General features: G+C 45.6%; 1 protein-coding gene across 21 annotated transcripts in view; it reads left to right on the forward strand.

The window, feature by feature from the left end:
* The window catches only part of Zfp827 (zinc finger protein 827), a 166,283-nt gene that overhangs the window by 41,531 nt on the left and 104,184 nt on the right, over positions 1-20,568 (forward strand). For all 21 annotated transcript variants that reach the window (XM_006531246.2, XM_030243704.1, NM_001294279.1 and 18 more), the window contains 2 exons: positions 1,355-1,527; positions 7,042-7,522. In XM_006531246.2, coding sequence (XP_006531309.1) covers positions 1,355-1,527; positions 7,042-7,522 — 654 coding nt within the window. The remainder of the gene's footprint in view (positions 1-1,354; positions 1,528-7,041; positions 7,523-20,568) is intronic.

Raw genomic sequence — 20,568 nt, forward strand, 5'->3', positions numbered from 1 at the left:
CCTTCTGATATTCCATCTATTAATTATTGTCATAAAATGTAATCAGCCTCTAACTAGCAGTTTATCAGAAACAGAGCTAATAATAATAATTTTTTAAAGCCAAACACACTATGTAGACACAATCAGTCATAGAACAGTTTTTGTTTTGTCATAAATCGCAAGGAACAGAGAGACCTCAGTGGGTAAACTGTGCACCTCAGCTATGCACGAGGACCCAAGTTGGGATCCCCAGCACTTATGTAAAAGCCAGGCACAGCATTGTATGCTGCCTATGATCTCGTTGCTAGGAAGCAGAGACAGGAGGATCCCTGATGGTCACTGGCCTAGCCAGAACACTGAGTTTCAAACAAAATAAAAAGTAAAAAGCATTTGGTGAGGTAACTCAGTGGGAGAAGAGGCCTCCAGGGCCACACACACACACACACACACACACACACACACACACACACACAGAGGCATGCATGTACGCACAAATACACACATGCAGACATACACATGGACCCACTCACAAGTACAGAGACACACACTCTTAGACACACACTCACACACACAGAACCTTCAATGGCACCCACTTTTATTTCCCAAATTGTAGAGGTTGGCTGATGGGTCAGAAATTCAGCAACAGTATTACAACAGAGACACTTCCTTGTAAGGATGGTGCAGGAGGCAGCAATCCACTCCTGGCTGCGTTTAGGGAAAGCGGTCGGTTTGTTTGCTTCCCTGAGAATTGGAAGCGTTTGTGGTGGCCTGGTGTGTCCCTTCGTACAGTAGGTAGCCAGGCTCGTGCAGATCAGAGAAAGGCAGTACACAATTGTTAGAGGCAAGCAGAGGGACAGACATAAGAGGGGAAAAAACCCTGACCTGAGGACCCCCTGATGGCTAAATTGGCAGCAGCCTCTGTCTGCAGGAGCTGCAGCTAAACAAGTCATCAGTGGGGATGCTGAGCTCGGCCTCCGCTGGAGGCCGGTGTGAGAGCTTTCTGTAGTTGTTTGGTTTTCTGTGTGGAACAGCACATTATTCCCTGTCCTGTGCGATTGCCTGTATTTCTCACTCATTTTCAAGTGGGATTTCAGAGAGAGACTCTGGCTTCTCTGCCTGTGGGTACATCTGGAGCCACACTCAGCGCCTCTGCAGATGGCTTTGCAGCCTAGGACAGCCCTTGGGAGTAAGGCTGTCACAGTCAAGATGGTCAGTGGTGGCCAGAGGGAACCCAAATGCAAGCGGCTAACTGAATGTGGGCTTCTCCTTAAAGGAAAGCAGCCGTAAGAGTTTCCTCATAGTTATAATCGGAGAATCGCCAAAGACATATTCGGTGCTTTTTATAATATTTGCTTTTTCCCCTCCCTCTTCTAAGCCCCAGAAGAAGAAAGCGGGAAGCCATTCCAATGTCCAATATGTGGTTTGGTTATAAAAAGGAAGAGTTACTGGAAGCGGCACATGGTGATTCACACGGGCTTAAAGAGTCATCAGTGTCCACTCTGTCCATTCCGGTGTGCTCGCAAGGACAATCTCAAATCCCACATGAAGGTAAGCCATTTGCCGAGACGTGGCCGGGGCTTCGTCCTATTTTCTACTGCAGGTGGCTTCTTGGCTGACAGGGAGCACTGTGGTGGAGCAGGCCTGAGAAAGCTAACACTGGGTTGTGAGTAGAATGGAGGGGTTTCAGGATCAAGTCCCCGAGACTGACAGTGTTCGAGCTGTCAGTCATCTCTTGGAGTGACACTGAATATCCCAGAACTTCATTTTCTTTTTCTCCTTCCCCCTCTTCTCCTTTTTGGTTTTTAAAGTCAGGGTTTCTCTGTGTAGCCCTGGCTGTTTGGAACTTACGTTGTAGACTTTGAGGCTGGCCTCAAACTCAGAAATCCACCTGCTTCTGCATCCTGAGTGCTGGAATTAAAGGTGTGCATCACCACCGTCTGGCTCACATCATTTTAAATGTCCTACTAAGAACAGTTATGAGGCCTGGGGAAGGATTCAGCAGTTAACCACTTGATAGGTTAGCAAGTTCCAGTTTCCAAAAACCCTTGCAAGTGGTGGGTAGAGATAGCCCATGACCTGTAATTCCACCATCAAAAGGGAGGACAGAATTCCCCTGAGCAAGCGGTATGGCTAAGATTAGCCCTATCAACATTTCGAGTTTGATCAAAAAGCTCAATGAGTAAGGTAGATGAGTGTTCAGAGATGATTCCTGACATTGGTCTATGGCTTCCCCATGTGTGTGCACATGTGCACTAGTACACATGCAATCATATATAAACATATGGACACCGACTGCATACTGTTTTTTTTCTCAAGACAGGGTTTCTCTGTGTAGCCCTGGCTGTCCTGGAACTCACTCTGTAGACCAGGCTGGCCTCAAACTCAGAAATCCACCTGTCTCTGCCTTCCAATTGCTGGGATTAAAGGGGTGCACCACCACTACCCGGCCCCACTGCATACTTTTATACTGAGATTTTGCTTCAGCATTAGGGAGGAAAACTCATGAGTTCATAAGAGCTTGACATTTTGAACCTGACAAAGAACTGGACTGAAATCTTCCCAGCACTTTGCTAGCCAAACAGTCTTGGAAGGTAACATGTAGGCTCTCAGTTTTCCTTTCTACCTAATGGGAAGGAGCGGTTGTAGGACCTGTCCTTAGTGCTAAGGGGTAGGGAATATCGGTAGCAAAGTGCCTGGTCCAGAGGTGCTCATAACTATCCCTAGCATCCCTGAGAAAAATAATATTTTACTGGTAGCTTTCAATGTGGCTTAGATGTGACGTTATGTGTAAAGAGTCTCTTCCCCTTGGAATAAAGCTAATGGATATTTGCTTATGTTGAAATCTTGCATTTGAATCTTTTTGCATTGATCAGTGATTGCTATTCAGACGGAGGCTGCAGAAAGCACAGTCACACAAATTTTCTATTCACGACAGAAAATAGCTTAGAAGGTTTGTTTTTTTGAAAAGTAAATCTATGATGTAATTTGTTTCTATCATTTGCCTTTTTCTCCTGGGGTCAGCAGTCAGCCCTTCATCTTCAGAATTCATTTAAGTAGGAGTTCCAGTTGACTGAATTTTATGAAGCCTACCTGGTTATTACCTTAGCCCTTGTCATCCTTGGTCACCGCTTCCCTATGTAAAACGTCACACTTTAAATCTGCAGCATTGAGACTTCAAAACAAATGTCTTTTTTAAAACTAGAACTTGTGTTAGTGACTGTCCTAGGCTGTGTTTAGAAATCAGGTCTGGAGAGTTTAAAGCTTCAGCGAGCAGAAAACTTGCATCTACCCTGACACCTTGTAAGCTTGGTTTCAGCTCAGGGTCACTTAAAACAACCTATTTATAAACCCATGGAAAAAAGGCTGGGTTTCAATAGCAGGGACTGCTGACCCTGACACTACAGGGAGATGAGCTGGTGCCTTGATGACAGAGGCAGACGGCCATGACAGTGTTGCAGATGAGAGCTGCCCAGGCCCGGCGGGTCGCGGGATCCTGAGAGCTTTCAGAACAAATCAATAACTACTACAATAAAGCAGTCGTGTGAAATCGCTACTTTATTCAGACTCATGGTGTCCTGCCCTGTCGAGCCGTGACTCGAGCTTTTGATAAGGGGAGTTTGAGAAGCTTATGCAAGTTTCATTTCATCAAAGGCATACCTTCTTGCCCCTGTTCTCCCTACCCCCTGTTAGCCTTAAAACAGTTTTTTAATTGAGTATAATTTAACTTTGCAAAAATTGGCAAACATTTTCTCCATGGGAATGTTATGGTGCGGTCTTATGAATACCCATATTCCATTACCTTTACCGGAGGCTGCAGATGTAGATAATTTTTCTAAAATGAATTTTATCTGAGAAGTAGGGGCACTCTAATCAAACGTTAAGATTTGATTTAGCTTCATGAGAGTCTCTGACTTTGTGATCTTAGCTTGGTGAGAATCCACGCGTTAGGAGCCGTGAGCATTTAGTTGAAGCCCTCTAAACCTCTGTTACCACTAATGGAGAAAACAAACATATGGTCTTTCTCACCGTGTAAGAGTTAATGAGATCATTCGAATAGAGCCTTACTACAGTGCCCAGTGTGGAGAAGCAGCCGTCAGTAAATACAGTTAATACGGTAATTGCCATCTAAAGCCATCTGAAAATACATTAACATTTACATTTCAGGATAATGAATGCAATGCTAGAAGAAATTGCTCCAAAATAAATTTTATGGTTTCTCTCTCTTTGCGATCTGTCTTTAGTGCTGCGAATTCACAAAAATGATACAAATAATACGAAATTGGCTATTTACCTCACCCCGCAGAAGTAGTTGTTATCTTTAGGATATATAATCTCCTATATTGATTATATTGGTCTATGTCAGAAAAATAAGAGATTCAACTTTATTTGTTCAACAAATTCAGTACTTACTGTGTCCTTACACGCTGGCCTGGACACTGTACAGTTTTCTTTGGAAGCTTTTGTTTCCTCCATAAGGTATTGTGAAAGTGCTTTTTATGACTAGCTACATAAAGGATTTGGAAATGTTTCCAGATCCCTCAGGGCTGTCTTACGTCTCATGAAGTATACGACTTCCCCAGGAGAGCAAGCATACAGGAATTGTGTGTGAGAACTGGAGGCTCAAACTGAATGGAAGAGGCAAAGAGGGCTGAGAAGATGAAGAGCACACATTAGTCATGGAAAGGACCTAGGCCAGGGGTCACATGGAAGTTCTGCCCTTCCCCAGTTGCCATTTAGAGAGCTGTGAGCACTCAGGAGACCCTCAGCTGCCTGGCCTGGTTCCATAAGGAGGTTGAGTCTAGATACTCTCCAGAATTTCTCCAAACCTTAAAGTGCATGAACCCAAGTGTCCCACATCTATTACCCTAGAAATGGCATTGATGGCACATCAGTGACACCTGTGAGATACTCCAGCGAGCCTATCGTGCTATAGGCCAGCATTTCTTCTCTACAGAGGTTCAAGAGGAACTTCAAAGCATGTGTTGGCTCAAGAGAATCAAAATTATAACAGAAAAGCTCTCTTCTGTCAGGAGAGGAGGGTGATGCAAGGGCCAGGTGGTGGGGACAGTATTTCTCTCAAAGTCCACACTAAGCCACATTAGCTCAAATAAAATTCCAAGTGCCAATGTGAACCCAGTTTTGCCTTTCAACTTATTCTAAATTGCCTAAAACGGAGCACAACAAGGTTAGGCTACTGTGGAAAAGGAACCTCAAGGAATCTTGCACATGGTGCCTCTTTTCAGTGAGGGCCCCACCCCCATCCCTCTTTGATTTTGGAATCAGAGCTCCTCTGTCCCATTTCTCCTCCCAGAGTGGCTGCTGGAGCCTCTCTTCCTGGCTTACCTCCTCTCTGGGGTCGGGAGATGTGAGGGTGCTTCGGAAGTGGAATCCATCCCGTGGCACCGAGCTCAGGGCCATGAAGTGTCCTGCCCAGTGACCTTTACCTCCTGGTTCTGGGCATGCCTGTGTTGACACCTGTCAGGAGCCCTTGAGCTTGTGACCTGAGGCCTCCACGGGGCCTCTTCCTGAGTGACCCAGGCTGAGAAGCTGGTGGGGAAGCTTCTATGAGAAAGCTAATGGAAGGATCAGTGCCCAGAGAAGTCCTCCTGTGGCAAACAACAGGAAGGGGCTCTGTTGGAGGGATGGATGGGGTGTTTCCTCACCTCCGCCCTCTGCTGGGGTACAGGAGAAGCCTTTGCACTGACAGGCAGGACTCCATCACAACTGGAGTTTTTTTTTAGAAGTTTTTATGGCTATTTCTGTTGAGAAACACAGACTTCAAAGGGCCCAGAATATCTTGTGTTGTTTTTTGCAGAACACCACAGTGGGGCACTGTGGCAGCGGGACCTCACAACTAACTTTTAATTTCTTTGCTTTTGTTGGTCGCTTAACATTATTTAAAGTGTGTTTTGGCTGGTGAAGAATGCTTTTGGATTTCATTCAGAAGGCATAAACAGCTGCAGTAAAACTTATTCTCTTGGAAAGGAGACATGAGCAGAGTGGCCAGGTGGTCAAGAAGATGGACAAGTGAACGTTTAACTCTACCGCGACCCAGGTTCAAATCCCACCCCGTCACCCCTGACCTATGGAGCGTCAGTTTTGTTGCAAGTGCCAATTGCTTACGTTCTTGTTTGTTCAGAGCACACACAACTCCCCCAAATCATTTGGCACAGATCTCTACCATTGGCAGTCCCAACATGAAGGAGGGCCAGCCCTGAAATAGCAGGGTGTAGCAGGTCAATACTGAAGCACGTTGGCGGGATGAATGGGGAAGTCACAAGTTTATGAACACCTGCCAGCTTGAAGCTAGGTTTGGGCCAATCCAATGAGTTCCTCACTCTTTTAAGCACTAAATCTGGTAGCGACAGGATGAAAGAAAAGTCTCTTGCCATTTTTTACGGGTCCTGGGTACAAGCAGGTTCGGAGCTGTGTGTGAGTGGCTGCCCTTGCACTTCACAATGGACATCTTCTAGACGCTGTAGTGACATTTGAACTTGGTTTCCTCCTGCCCAGATGGCTTTTCTCTTGTTTTTCTTTCTTCATATGAAACTGGGCTCAAGATACTTTTGGGTGTGAGGGTGTTCTATCTCCTCTTCTGTGAAGCTGGAACACCCTGGAGATGTGTGTGTGTATGTGTGTGTGTGTGTATTGGCAAACCAGCAAATTCTCTGGGTGGCCATCACTGGATCTGCACTAAAGATTGTTGTTCTGAGAGAATGAAAGGTTATGCCCTTTGATCCCTAACTATTGATTACATAAGTTTGTTCTCAAGGTCTATCAAGTAAGATCCATTGAATAGCTCATTAGAACAATTCTACCCAAGTGAGCATTGAGAGGGTCAGGATAGACCTAACCTCCACAGACCCACTCTGTGTTTCCGGACTGATGTTATTTTATCCAGGGCGTCACTGAGAGCAGCCTCTCTGGTACTTTTCTTCCCTGGCCCTGTATGAACTGAGGGACGAATGTGTGACGAACGTGTGACGGACGTGTGATGAACGTGTGGCGAACATGTGGCCATGCACACAGTGACTAGTCCGACTCTTCTTGCTTCTCCGGCAGGTTCATCAGCATCAGGACCGGGGAGAGACTTTTCAGTGCCAGCTGTGCCCTTTCACATCCTCACGCCACTTCAGCCTGAAACTGCACATGCGTTGCCATCAGCACTTCCTGAGGACAGAGGCCAAGGTGAAGGAGGAGATCCCAGACCCAGATGTCAAGGGATCTCCCCACCTCAGTGACAGTGGCTGCCTGGGGCAGCAGAGGGAAGGAGGAGGGACAGAGCTAGTGGGGACCGTGATGACGTCTAACACGCCAGAGAGGACTGGCCAGGGTGGGGCTGGCGTTGCACCTTTGCTGGTGAAGGAGGAGCCCAAGGAAGATAACGGCCTGCCCACCTCCTTTACCTTGAATGCTGCCGACAGGCCCGCCAACCACACAAAGCTGAAAGACCCCTCCGAGTATGTGTCCAACAGTGCAGCAGTATTGTTCAGCCAGGACATCTCGGTTAAGATGGCCTCCGATTTTCTCATGAAGCTGTCAGGTACTTGCTTAGGGTTGTGTCCCCCCTTTCCCCATCTGTACAATAGGATGGTAGGATTAGATGCTTCCACAGTTCCTTGAGCTCTAGTACTTCACACTTTGATAAATTTTCTTTTTCCTTCCTTCCCACCTTCCCTTCCCCTGTCTTATCCCTTTTTTTAAAATTTATTTATTTATTTATTTTTATTTTTATGTTTTGTTTTAGTACTCCTTTGGAAATAAGCGTTACTTCTGCTTGGGTCTGGAAACAATGGGGATCGCCCCTTCCTCCCGCCTGGATTTGGGCTCTTACTCAGTGGGCACTAGGGGAGTAAGCGAGGCTTGTGTTTTGTGCTTCCTAGTTCCTTTGCTTGCTTTGTGCTGGTGTCTCTGAAGTGTGTCTCCCTTTTTTTGGTATTCAGGCTCTTTCCTGTTTTAATTGCAAAGCTTTTTTTCTTCTTTCTTTCTTTCTTTCTTTCTTTCTTTCTTTCTTTCTTTCTTTTTTTTTCTTTCTTTCTTTCTATCTTTTCTTTTTTTTTTTTTAAAGAACATATAAAGAATCTACCATGAGGAATTACAGACTTTTCTAATTTAAACAAATGTTAAAGGTTATTGTGAGTCTCTCGGGATCTTTGCATTGGGGTATACATACTGAAGATATCCTGGTTTAGACATTTTTTTTCAGGTGTACATTTTAGTGGCATTAGCGTTACATTGTTGTGTACCCATCTCTGGAAACGTGTCCCGCTCTCAAGCTGCATCACCCTGTGACAGAGTCCCTGCCAGCCTTCCCCTCGTTCCCCGCCAACCACTATTTACCTTCTGTCTCTATGAACATGGCTGTTGCAAGCATCTCCACTAAAGTGGAATTTAAGAAAAAATTTCAAGAATCCTTTCCCAACTGCCCTAATGCCCTTTGAAGAGAGGCTGATGTGTAAGTTATGAAATATGTCTTGCTAGTAGACATTGTTTCCCTTTGCTGGCACACTGTAGGCTTCTTACTTTTCAATGACTTGATGAACTAGCAATGATGCATGGGGCTGGGGCACTGGTAGATGTTTTTCTTACTCTCTTGCAGCAATAACACATGTAGGCCTTTGCTGGTTTCGAAAATACGATTTTAAATTTTAAAGGCATTGTCGAGGGTGGAGAAAGGTCGGTTGAGAATGGGTTCTGTCTGTCAGTGAAGGTGGCAGTCCCCAGGATGATTTCCAAATGCCATTTCAGCTCTCTGGAGATTGACAATACCCTTTAAATGGAGAATAATTGGTCACCGCCTTCCTTTAAATGGACCATGCGTAGTATTTCACTAAATGTCATTGCCAGGTGAATGAGAGGCTCAGCTTCACTCTGAAGTCCCTTTGCTCTGTGACACTTCAGTCCGGTCTTTTGGAATGTACCTTCTCACCCTGATCTTTGCCCCCTCGGCAGTGGGAGACATGAGTGGAGGAGACAAAAGAGGGTAGGGATGAAAAATGAGGCATCCAGAAAATGATCCAAGATGGAGGGAGCAGGGGGGAGTTACAGGATGCTTGTAACACTGTAGGATGCTCCACTGCCTGGGCCTGTTGGGGCTTTTATTCCATCTGGCCCAGGTTTCCATTTCTTAACTTCTCTCTCCTTTTTCATCTCAGCCTCAAGGGAAACAGGATTTTACTCTGAGATTTATAGGAAACAGGATCTACTCTGAGATTTATATTTAATTTTTTCCCCAAAATATGAGGGAAATAGGTGTTCCCCTTTGGCCTTCCCAGATCCTTTGGGATATTCCCTGTAGGGTACTCAGACATGGTGGTGATCACCTCCAATCCTGGGAGGAGGGCAGACAAAGCTACTTGAAACCCTGTCCCCCCAAACAATAACATAACAATGAAAAATCCCAAGCTGTTACCTATAGCTGATCCCTTTTCTGGTCTCCTACAGTGCAGTCCCAAGAGAAGGACATCGAACGGCACGTTCATTTAGCATAACTTAGTGTGGTGGATGCTTCCTTTCTTAGCAGATAAGAACAAGCTGAGGAGGGGTGCATAGTATGTTCTAAGGTGTGTTCCCTTCTCTGAATCCAGATGCTTTCAGGTCTAGAGCATGAGCAGGGGATGGAGCCAGGAGGGGGTGTTGCTGCCCGCAAGGCTTGATCTTGGGCTAAAAACACTGGTATCTGAAACAGGGCTCCCGCTGGGCTCAGCTCTGAGCGGCGGCTCTTCCCATCCCACCAGACATTGGGCTGTAATTATTAGCTCCAGCGCGTCTCAGTGAGCATGAGAGAAGGCTCGGGCTGCACAGAGCCAGAGCTTCGAATAGCACAGAGGGAGAAAGAAGCATTTTGTAGGTTGGGGTCTACCCACAGGGAGCCCTGTGTGCCAAAGCCTTAAATATTGGGGTCTGTTGTTTTCAGTTGTAGGTGGGGTTGGGGAGAGGTTTCTTACTTGGTCGCTGGAGAATTTACAGACTGATCAATTGGCATAAGAAAACAGATAGCAGAGGCACACTGTTTATGCAAAAGGCCCATGCAGCTATTTTATGGAGGCTTACCAGAGGTCCTGAAACCTGACTTGTATGCACTGTTACCTAGCAACCTGTTATAAAGTCACCAGGGAGTGAGATGCATCGGTAATTTTTTTGTGTGTGCATATTTGGATGTAAATGTAAACTTGGTGACTGTGGCAGTGCTGCCCACGGGGAAGAGAAGTTCTGTTAAAAGGAAAGGAATATGGTTTTCTGCAAAGATCCCCACCCCCAGCCCTGCCGCTGTCTGCTGTGTGCTCTACCTGGCTCGCTTGGTGGCTGTCTTCCAGGGACACAGTCCCAGGGAGCTGTGGCTGAGTTTCCTGCTCTTCCTGCCCTCAAATGGTGTGAACTAGAGGCTAGCCCCTGGCCTGGTCTTTCAGCACTATAATGGCGCCATTGTTCTTGGACTGGTTTTTCCCCCCCTTAGGGCTCTGTCCTTGCACCTGCTGGTACCATAGGGTGCAGCTGTTTGTAGGCAGCTAGTCTGGGAGTCTCTGTGCCAGATCCCAAAGACCAAGCACAGTGACAAATTCAAGCGTGGAGACACCTACTTGTTTCCAAAGAAGAGAGAGAAATCACTTGATGCTTTTTGCTCCTTCGATTAAAGCCGAGCAGAAGCTGACTGGATGAGCCCGCCGAGGTCCACAATCACGGGGTGGGATGCCGTCTTACACACAAGCTAACCCAGTGCTTCTCAACCTGTGGGTCTCAGCTCCCTTCAAGGTCAAGTGACCCGTTTACAGGGGTCACCTAAGACCATCAAAAACAAGTATTTACATTATGGTCCATAACAGTAGCAAAACTGCAGTTATGAAGTAGCAATGAAAATAGTTTATGGTTGGGGATCATTATGAGCAATTACATCAAAGAGTCATGGGGGGATTAGGAAGGTTGAAAGCCACTGCAACCCTCTGCCAATTTAGAGGTTTCCTGGTTACATGCTTGTGAAACAAAATCCTGTCTCTGAACCACTAGTCGTTTTTCCCGATGAATCCTGACTTAACACTCCTCAGTTCTTTTGAGGGCCAGGTTGCTCCCTAGATCCAGGCTCACAATCATGGTTGGTTCAGCCCAACTGCTAACTATCTGCATTGGTGGGCAAAAAAAAAAATAACTCTGTAGGCTCTACTCCGGGTTTGGAGCCAGAAGACAGGCTTTCCAGGGCTGTAGCTCTGCTGTTTACACCAGTCTTTCCTGGAAGCCAGAAGACGTATGCAAATTGCTGTATGACAGACAGGGTGACCTACCCCGGGTCACATGACTGGGAGGAGGGCTTACCCAGCCTAGGAAGCTACTATTGTACCAGCTGACCCTGGGCCTGTCTCCCATGGCCAGTTGCAGTTTGTAACCCCCACAGCAAGTTACCTAGGGAGTTTTTATTAAATGCCAGTGCCCAAAGAATGATGAATTCATTAATTGGTCTGGAATAGGCCCCAGACTTTGGTATTTTCCTTACATTCCTTTGGTGGTTCTAGCAGGCATCCAGGACAAAGGTCAGCTGATATGAGATATGGGCACGTTGGGGCTGGAGATGTAGCACAGTTGGTTGCACACTTGCCTCGCATTTACAAAGCCCTGGGTGCAATCTCCAGCACTACAGGGACAGGAAATAATGATGCACACCTCTGATTTCAGCACGAGGGACATAGAAGCAGGAGGATCAGAAATTTACTCCTCAGCTAATTAGAGAATTAGACCAACCTGGACTACATGAGACTCTATTTCAGAAATGCCAAACGATTCTCAAAACAAATCAAGTACCCTAAATTGGTACTCAGTGCAGCATTTTCCAGTACAGCTTCAGTCTCTGAGTATACACCTCTCCTCTCTTTCTGTCTGAGCCCACGAGAAGGGCACGATGTTGTGAGTCTGAGACACCTCACTGGAGGTCACAGTTGACATGAAGGGGACACCTGGCTGAGACATGTTCATTGGGCTCTCTGATTTTCCCAGATAGCTATGACATCAGAGATCCTGTTTGAAAATCCCCAGCCCAGACTGGAAGCCTCCAGATACTGGGAGCCACTGGGGAGATGGCTCTTTCAGTGAAGTGTTTATTGGAGCAAGCATGAAAGCAAGGGTTTAGTCCCCAGCATCTGTGTAAAAAGCTGGCATGGTGGCACAAACCTGGATGGATTCGTGAAGGTCACTGGCCAGACTGTGCTAATTGTCAAATCCTCGGTACAATGAGAGGCCCTGTCTCAAAAAACAGAGTAGACAGCTCCTAAAACTAATGCTCAAGGGTGACACCTGACCTGTGTGTGTGCTTATACACACCCCAACACATATACACCTAGCCTATATGTGTGCATATGCACACCCCAACACATAAACACAGGAACACATGCTCACACAAAGAGCATCCTCATTAAAGGAACAAATTACAAGTCTCCTATCATCTTTTTCTCCAAGATGCCATTTTTCAAGATATAAATTGAATTCTAGCTCCCCAAATTATAACCAAGCAGCTACTTGACAGAAACTTGGCACCTTGCTTGTTGGCAAGCGATATCTTTTTTGTCCCCGGCTTTCCAAAATAAAAGATATAAGTCATTTCGACTATTTTTAATCTGGAAACTGACAAAAAAGTTTTGTGCTGTCTCCCACATCCTATTAGCTCTATAGAATCGTCACCAAAATAATTTTAAGTAGGGAAAGGGAGGGCCTTCCAGTGTCCCCTCTCACTTTCAGCTGCACAGAGACAGCTTTGGAAAAGACAGTCACTTGCTCAGTTGTTTTCTGGCTTATGAGTGTCTCAGCCATAGTTGTTACTTAGACATGAAAAATGCCCACAAAAGTTTCTGTGTCATGGGTTCTTGTTTCCCAGAAGCCATTGTTCCCAAACTCCTGTCCACTGCTCATTATTTCGATGTTTTGGAGAGTGGAGAGTGTTATGTATAAATGTTAAGACACCCCCTGGAGAAGAGTAGCTGTAGATGACCACCGATTTAAGTCATCCCCTTTGCCTGGTGGCTCCGATGGCCTCAGCCGCATCTTAACAAACGGGCCTTCTTCCATATAAATGCCAGCCTTGTGCCATTCCCACCCTGAGAGTCTGTGCTGGTAGTCAGGGACTCACACATCACCATGGGGGCATGGCTCCCTGACTGGACTACTTGATAGTCTGCTTTTGAGATTTGGTTTAGCTGTTCTGTTCAGTCCTGCCTTGGCACTCTGGAGCCACGTGACTAAATTCCTCGTGTGAGCAGCTGCAGGAGGACTGTGCGTGCGTGGACAGTCTGAGTGTCGGTTTGAATCCGTGGATTCTTTTGAGCTTGGTGATTCTTAAGGTGGGGGAGGGAGGAAGGGAGGGAGAGGGGGGGCAGGCAGAGGCTGAATTTAATGATTGCTACTGCAGGGATTGAGCAGGATGCTAAGCAAGCAAGCCGAGCCTAGAGCTGTCCACGCTGGTGTTGAACTTTGTGTGGCTGGTGACTCCGGTGACTCCCAGGGACTTGCTTTATGCTGTTGTATCTGCATCCACGGTGCTGACTCTGCTGTGCTTAGCTCGTGGAACCTCCTAAGAGCACTTTACATGAGAGTACTGTTGTCATTCCATTTCATGGATGAGGAGACTGAGAGAGGCTGAAGGTCTTGTTCACACTCACACAGCTAAATAAGTAGAGATTGGAGTTGAAATCCAGGCCCTGCCCAGAGGAGTCCATATCACAAATTACAAGGTAAAGAAGTAATCATACAGGAAGTTGGCTCTGTCTCTGCCCTTGGCATGTGCCAAGGATTAGCCAGCTTCTCTAGCACGGAGCCTCCCTCTGACTGTCGTACAGCAGGAATCTTTGGAAGTTTGATTAATTTTTTGTGTGCTGCTGAGCCTTATGCATGCTAGGCAGCCTCCCTAGCACGAAGCCACACTCCCAGCCATACAGGGTGTATTACTATTTTAGGCTTCCACAAATAGAGTGGTAACAGCAAAGCCAACTTACATTCCTGAAGGCCCTCACCTGTGAGATCTCAAACACGTTACATTGTAACAGTGGAAAATGGTCACTGCTGAAGTTCAGACCTCTCTCTCTCTTCCTTCTGTGCTGCCTATGGGTATCTGGTCCTATGGCGGTCCAAAAGAACCAAACCCAAAACAAAACCAAAATAAAACAACAACCAAAGCACCTTAATACATTTTATTTATTTATTGTGAGTGTGTGTGTGTGTGTGTGTGTGTGGTCAGAGGACAATTTACAGGATTCAATTGCTCCCTCTCCTTCTGACATGAGGGTTTCAGGGGTTGGACTCAGGATGTCAGGTTTCTGGGCAGGTGCCTTTACCTGATGATCCACCTGGCCAGCCCTAGAATAATGTTTTAGCTCCGTAGACCTTTGGGGAAATTTATCAGAGACTATTGTATCCATAAAGCTGAAACCTAGCCACTCCTGTCCTCATGGAAGCCGTTTCTTCTGTCCCTGTTGTGGCTGTCACTAACTTCCACTGCTGCTGTAAGAGCATCATTAATCAGAAGCATTTTCTGGGAACCGGGCCCTGTGCCAACCGCTTCGTGCAACTTCTCATTTAACCCTCCGCAGCAGCAGAGGGGCAGTGCCACTGAACCTATTCTATAGATGAGAAAGCTGAGACTGGGAGGGCTTGGCTGTAAGAAACACGAGCAACGAGTCAGCCCTGGCTGACTACAAAGGCTTGGCTTGTGACCACTTAATTAGCTATTACCTAATTTTTATTTCTCAGTTAAGTGAACTGTCTTTTGACCTCTGTCTGCCCCGCTGTTTATTTTCCTTGGCTTCAAATCATGGCATCATTTCTAATGCTTGTGCTTTTAGTCACTAATCTGGTTACTTCTTTTCTTCCAGTGCCTCTTCGGAAATGTATCTACACAGTCCCTTCTTTCTGGGCAGCCTTCACGTCATCCATAGCCATCTCACCCCTCTCTCTCCCCAGCCCCAGCCCTCCAAAGCAAAGCTGGTGATTCCAGAACTTTCCAATGCTCAGCTGGCTTTTTTGTTGAGGTGCCATCGCACATATCCAAGGACAGTGCTGAGCTCCTCATTGCCCGCCTAAAGTCCTGACTGCTGGCATTACAGGCATGCGCCACCGCGCCCTGTTATGTGGTAGTAGGGCTTTGTGCTAGGTAGGCTAGCAAGCTCCTAACCGGGCTAGTTCCCTTTCTGTCGAGTAGCCAGCTCGCCACTACTCTCAGGAAAAATGAAGGTTCCTGAACACACTCTTGCCATATCCAGCCTTTGCCTTCTCTCCTATTGTTCTGGGGTCTGGCCACTTCAACCGTGAAGTTCCAAGGTTGCTTTTTCCTCTTCCTCTTGGGAGGAGCTGGGCTGTTCTGGCAGGAGTCACTGGCCATTTCTAAGCCTGCCACAAACCCCAGTTCTTTAGACTCATGGTGATCTGTAGTGACTGAGATCATTTAGGACCTGATCTAGAAACTATGTCTCTCTGTTAATTTAACTAAGATGGCAGGTGCAGCAGTTAAGAGGTGATGTCCGAGGGGTAGGTCTCAGTCCAAAAGGCCACAGGACGGATGTGGTCCAACCTGTAGGGCTCCTCTCTTGTACTCTTTGTTAAGGCATTTCACTCTTTGACTATGTTAATAGCATGGATTTTAAATACAGCTTTCACATTTGCACAAGGCTTGAGTGATTTTCCAGGACCCAGTCCTTCCTGCTGTTGACAAGAGAGACATCCTGTCTGTTAAGACGATTACTGCAGATGGCTACTCTTGCTCATTATATGTGGGATTTGTTTTGTTTTGTTTTATTGAGGGTCTCATGTTGCCCAAATTGGCCTCCTATTCTCTGAGTAGCTGAAGATGACCTTGAATTCAGATACTCTTGTCTGTATTCCTCCTGAGTGCTGGATGACAAGCATTCCCACCTTCATACCCAGCTTTGTACCCAGCTTCTTATGCTGGCGTTAAGCGTAGGTTAGCCTGCGAAGAAAAAAGCTTGTTATTCATGCTTGCGACTCCATTTCCCATTGCTACCCTTGACCATTCTCTGTATCCATTGGCTCCGTGTCCGTAATTGTAACGGTCACTGGGGATCTTTGAAGACTTGGTTTGGGTATGTAGATTCAGAATCCGGGCCAAGGATTAATCCCTGCAGAGATTGATGAGAAATATAAGACTTTAAAACTTTGGCTATACTGGTTATAAAATAATTTAAGAATACAGAGCAAGGTTTAAAAAATTTTAATTAATGTTTTAAGAATTCCATATGCATATAGTGTGTTTAATATTTAAAAGTGGCATTCAACTGTCATTGTTATTTAATTAAACTGTGGCCTTATGCTTTCAGAAGACAATTTATTTTTCTCACCTAAAGCATATTAAATCATTGAAAAATTCCAGGTCCAAAGTCTGTTCATAGGTGCAGACATGCCTCCTCCCACAGGACATAATTCCTATGCTTGATAGAAGCCGGGATACAGTCCCTAGAACTAAGCTTTAATTCTAATTCAGTCATTGACAACTGTGACTTTTAAAAACGTATCATTTTCTGACTCCTTGTTTTCTTATTGTAAAAGAAGGGGATGGAAACACTGTTGGATTTCTTTTTGTTGTATTTTAAATGTTCAATTAATTCACTTTTTCCAAGAAACCTACTAAATGCAGCCTCTATGTAAAGCACATAGAAGTGGTACTTAAAAAAAAAAAAAAAACTATTTTACCAGTTTACATTTGTTACATTTATTTTAAAACCTAAGCAGTTAGATTTAAGTTACTTTGGTGTTGTGGAACATAGTCTTCATAGCAATATTATTGTGTGTTACATTTCTAGATCTGTTTTGCTAACTGAAGCCTTGTGAGGTAGGAAGGCTCATACTTGCAATCCCAGTATTTGGACAGTTAAGGCCAGCCAGGGCTGTATATAGAGGCCTTAATCCCACAAACAAACAAAAAACAAAATCCCCAAAATCAATAAAAAGAGAAACAACTTTGTGCAACCCATTATAGGAAATGGGAAGTGATATTTAACAACTTGTCCTATAGCCACAGGTTCCCATTACTTATTCAGATGCTGCAGTAACTAAGTTTCTCCTTTGGAGTTTGCGAGCATTCAACATCTGCTCTCACTCCTTAGTTGGAGTGCCAGGCCAGGATCATCCCACACTGGTCACCACAGCAGAGTTGCCCAGGATTCTGTATTAGCCCCTTGGTAACTAGTGACCCAGTATTAGGGAAGGTTTTACTCTCTTTGGATCTCAGGCTCTTTGTCTGCATCATGGGGATGGTATTAAGTTCCAAAGTGTCACTGGCATAGACAGAAACACTAATCTAGAGAACCACTCACTGTCCCCTGGGCTGTGTACTGTGTGTGAGCCATACCAGACAGATCCAGCCACATTTATGTATCTTTGCATATCTCTGTCTTGTTCTGTCTACTGGTCATATTCAGAGGGCCACACCCAAGCACATGCTCTAGAACCTACCCTGGCATTTCATTTAAGGCAGGTATGCTCAGGGAACAGCTGGGAATGTCTAGAGAAATATTTTTATTTTAACAACTGGTAGGAGCGACAGGCACCTAGTCAATAGAGACTAGGCATGTGGCATGTATGGCAGCCCCTTCTCTAGCAATGATCCAGTCCAGACATCCACACTGCTAAAGTTGAGACGCTGACTTAGAGAATCCCACAGGCTCTGGTGGTACTGTGACTGTACAGACTTACAGCGACATCGGCTCACAGGTCTAGGGTTTTGCCAAGATCAGCAAGCTGCTTCCTTATCATGAGGTATTTCTAGAAGTCTAACAGCCCCGTGGTAGCAGAAGACACCGCATTAGCAAAAACAAACTGATTCATCAACGCAGCTCATCACCTTAGTGGTCTCTGGTGGTTAGACATTTCAGGTGTAATCCTTGCAAGGATATACATGTTAAAATCACGTTACATGAATTCAAAAGGAACCTAGAAATTATGTTTGAGACAGACATAAATTGGAACCCATGAAGCAGATCCTAGGGTTCCTTGAACATTGTTTGAAAATCATGTGTATGAAGTTCTCCTCTCAAGTCTGGCTCTGGCTTAGGACGAGGCAGGCAATGTAATTCCCAGTGGCCAGGCATTGTCACAGACCAGCTTAGCATTCACCCGATGACCAGGCTGGAAACCAAAGCTCCCTCTTCATCTTACACACATGTGTCTCTCTTCATCTTACACACATGTGTCACACATCTTCATCTTACATACATGTGTCTCTCTTCATCTTATACACGTGTCTCTCTTCATCTTACACATATGTGTCTCTCTTCATCTTACACACATGTGTCTCTCCTCATCTTACACACACTTGTCTCTTCCCTTCAGCAGCTGCAGGGACCAACAGCATGGGACCAATGCAACTGTGTTCCAGTCTCTTTCCCTCTTCCATCCAGGCAAACAGCCCTGGGATCCTAGGCTTTCAGGAAGTACCCTCTGTCCCTTTGTCATTAATACTCCTGGGCTCAGTCCAATCCTTTACTTATTCTCCAAGGCCTGCACTGTGCTGCTTAGGGCAATGTTCCTCTTAAAGGAAGCTGAGTGCCTTGTGAGGAAGAAAGGGCTCTGCACCCCCAGTGTGTGCTCTAGAGCCTAGTGCCTCTGTACTTGATCTGTGATTGGCTGGCCATTTGTTAACGTTTGAGTTTCCTCACCTGCAAATATTCATGTTCTCCCTGTGTGCTTGAAGATGGCTTAACTCTCCTTGTCATCATTTAAATGTTTGTTGTGCTCATTATTAAACCAAAGAATGATCTCTCTCTCTCTCTCTCTCTCTCTCTCTCTCTCTCTGTGTGTGTGTGTGTGTGTGTGTGTGTGTGTGTGTGTGTGTGCGTGTGTAGGTCAGAGAACATCTGAACAGCTTGTGAGAGTTTTTCATGCCCCCCATCATGTGGGTCCCAGTGATTGAACTCAGGACATCAGGCCTGGTGACAAACATCTTTACTCTCTGAGCCACTCCATTTACCGAAGAATGGACTTGAAATATGTTGTATGGAGCTTTTCTTTGGGAACCAAATCTTAGAAGGCATTTCCTTGTAAACGGAGGACGCCTTGTTTGTTATACAGATTTGTTTGCACCTCATCAATGTCCACCATTGAAGATTGAGGTTTTGGAATTATTTTGCCCACACCTATTCCTTTCCTGCATTCATCTTTATCTTGAGTTGGTTGTTCACACTCATAGAAACTGCCTTTAAAAACTTCCCATTCCATCAAGTACACAGACTTGCAGCTGTACGTGATTTTATAACATGAATGGCTCAGCTCCTAAAGTATCTGGAGCAAATAATGAAAGACAAGGCCTCTTGATTAGTGAGACTTGATTAGTGAGATGAGTGACTTAAGTGTGAGCAGTTGAGTGACTTCCAACCTCAAGTTGCTCTGAAAGCCTTTATGGTCTGAGCTCCATGTGTGCACAGACCTTTGTATGTAACAGGAATGAAGTAGATATCACAGTTAAGTCACAGATCTTAGCTGTTCTTCTAGCGATCCTGTCCCAGCCCTGCCAAGGAAACCATCTTCAACTTTACTTTTCTCTGCATGTGTATGTCTTTTTAAAATTAGCATCACTTGAAAGACGACAATCATTTGGTCATATTAGTTATAAAATTCTGACTTCATGTACTCATCTCAGTGAATGTATTTCTGATCATTGACAGGGCAGCTCAGCCTGCCTACTTTTATTTTCCTATCTTCTCTTTATGCCCAAGTACCTAGGAAATGGAACTTGATGAAACAATTATCTTCCACATGTTTTTCCATTGTGCCATTAGCTACATTTATACCTCCTCCACACATTGCAATGCTATGATATTCTTGATACCGTCAGAATGGAACCCAGGTCAATAGTACCATGCAAACTTCTATGACAACAGTGTAGAGCTGGCCTGTTGCTTTCCAACAGCCTTGTCGAAAGTCCATGAAGCCCACGTTTCACTGACAATGCAGGATTCCTTCTGTTTTGGAAGTCTTTTTATTAACCTTCCTGGAAGGCACTCACGAGTTCCACCAGCATCCGCTCTGTGTGGTTGCCCTCTCTGAAGTTGGAATTTTCCTCAGTATTTTACCTTCCCTCATCGGAGAAGGTTAAGCGTGTTTGTAAATAAAAGGCACAGCATGGAAGCAGTTTCCAAGTGTGTAACCATCCACTTTGAATTACCCCTTCTGAAAGGATAGGGAGGAAGGCACACACATGAAAACCCTGCTGATTACAGTGTTGTGACTGAGGAGATCTGCTGGGGAAGGTTTTGTGAAGGTTCTGCAAGGAAGCAGTGGAGACAGGACAGTCGCTGTGATGTTCCAGCAGCCTCCCGGGAGGGTGAAGGACCCTGGGATGAGGTGGGAACACCCACCTGCAAGATGCTCTAGAGACTGCCGCTGTGCCCTTTGCTTTAGATTTTGATAGCAGTGTCCACAAAGGGTTAGACTGCCCATTTGTGATGCTAGGATCCATGTGGGTCTTCCAGATGTCCTAGTAAGCCCACGGTCTAGGCAGGTAAGCCCACGGTCTAGGCAGGCAAGCCCACAGTCTAGACAGGTAAGCCCATGGTCTAGGCAGGCAAGACAGCTTTGACTCAGTCATCCGAGCTTGACCCCGACGAG

The sequence above is a fragment of the Mus musculus genome, chromosome 8 (assembly GCF_000001635.26).
Source record: "Mus musculus strain C57BL/6J chromosome 8, GRCm38.p6 C57BL/6J".
NCBI classification, from domain to species: Eukaryota; Metazoa; Chordata; class Mammalia; order Rodentia; family Muridae; genus Mus; species Mus musculus.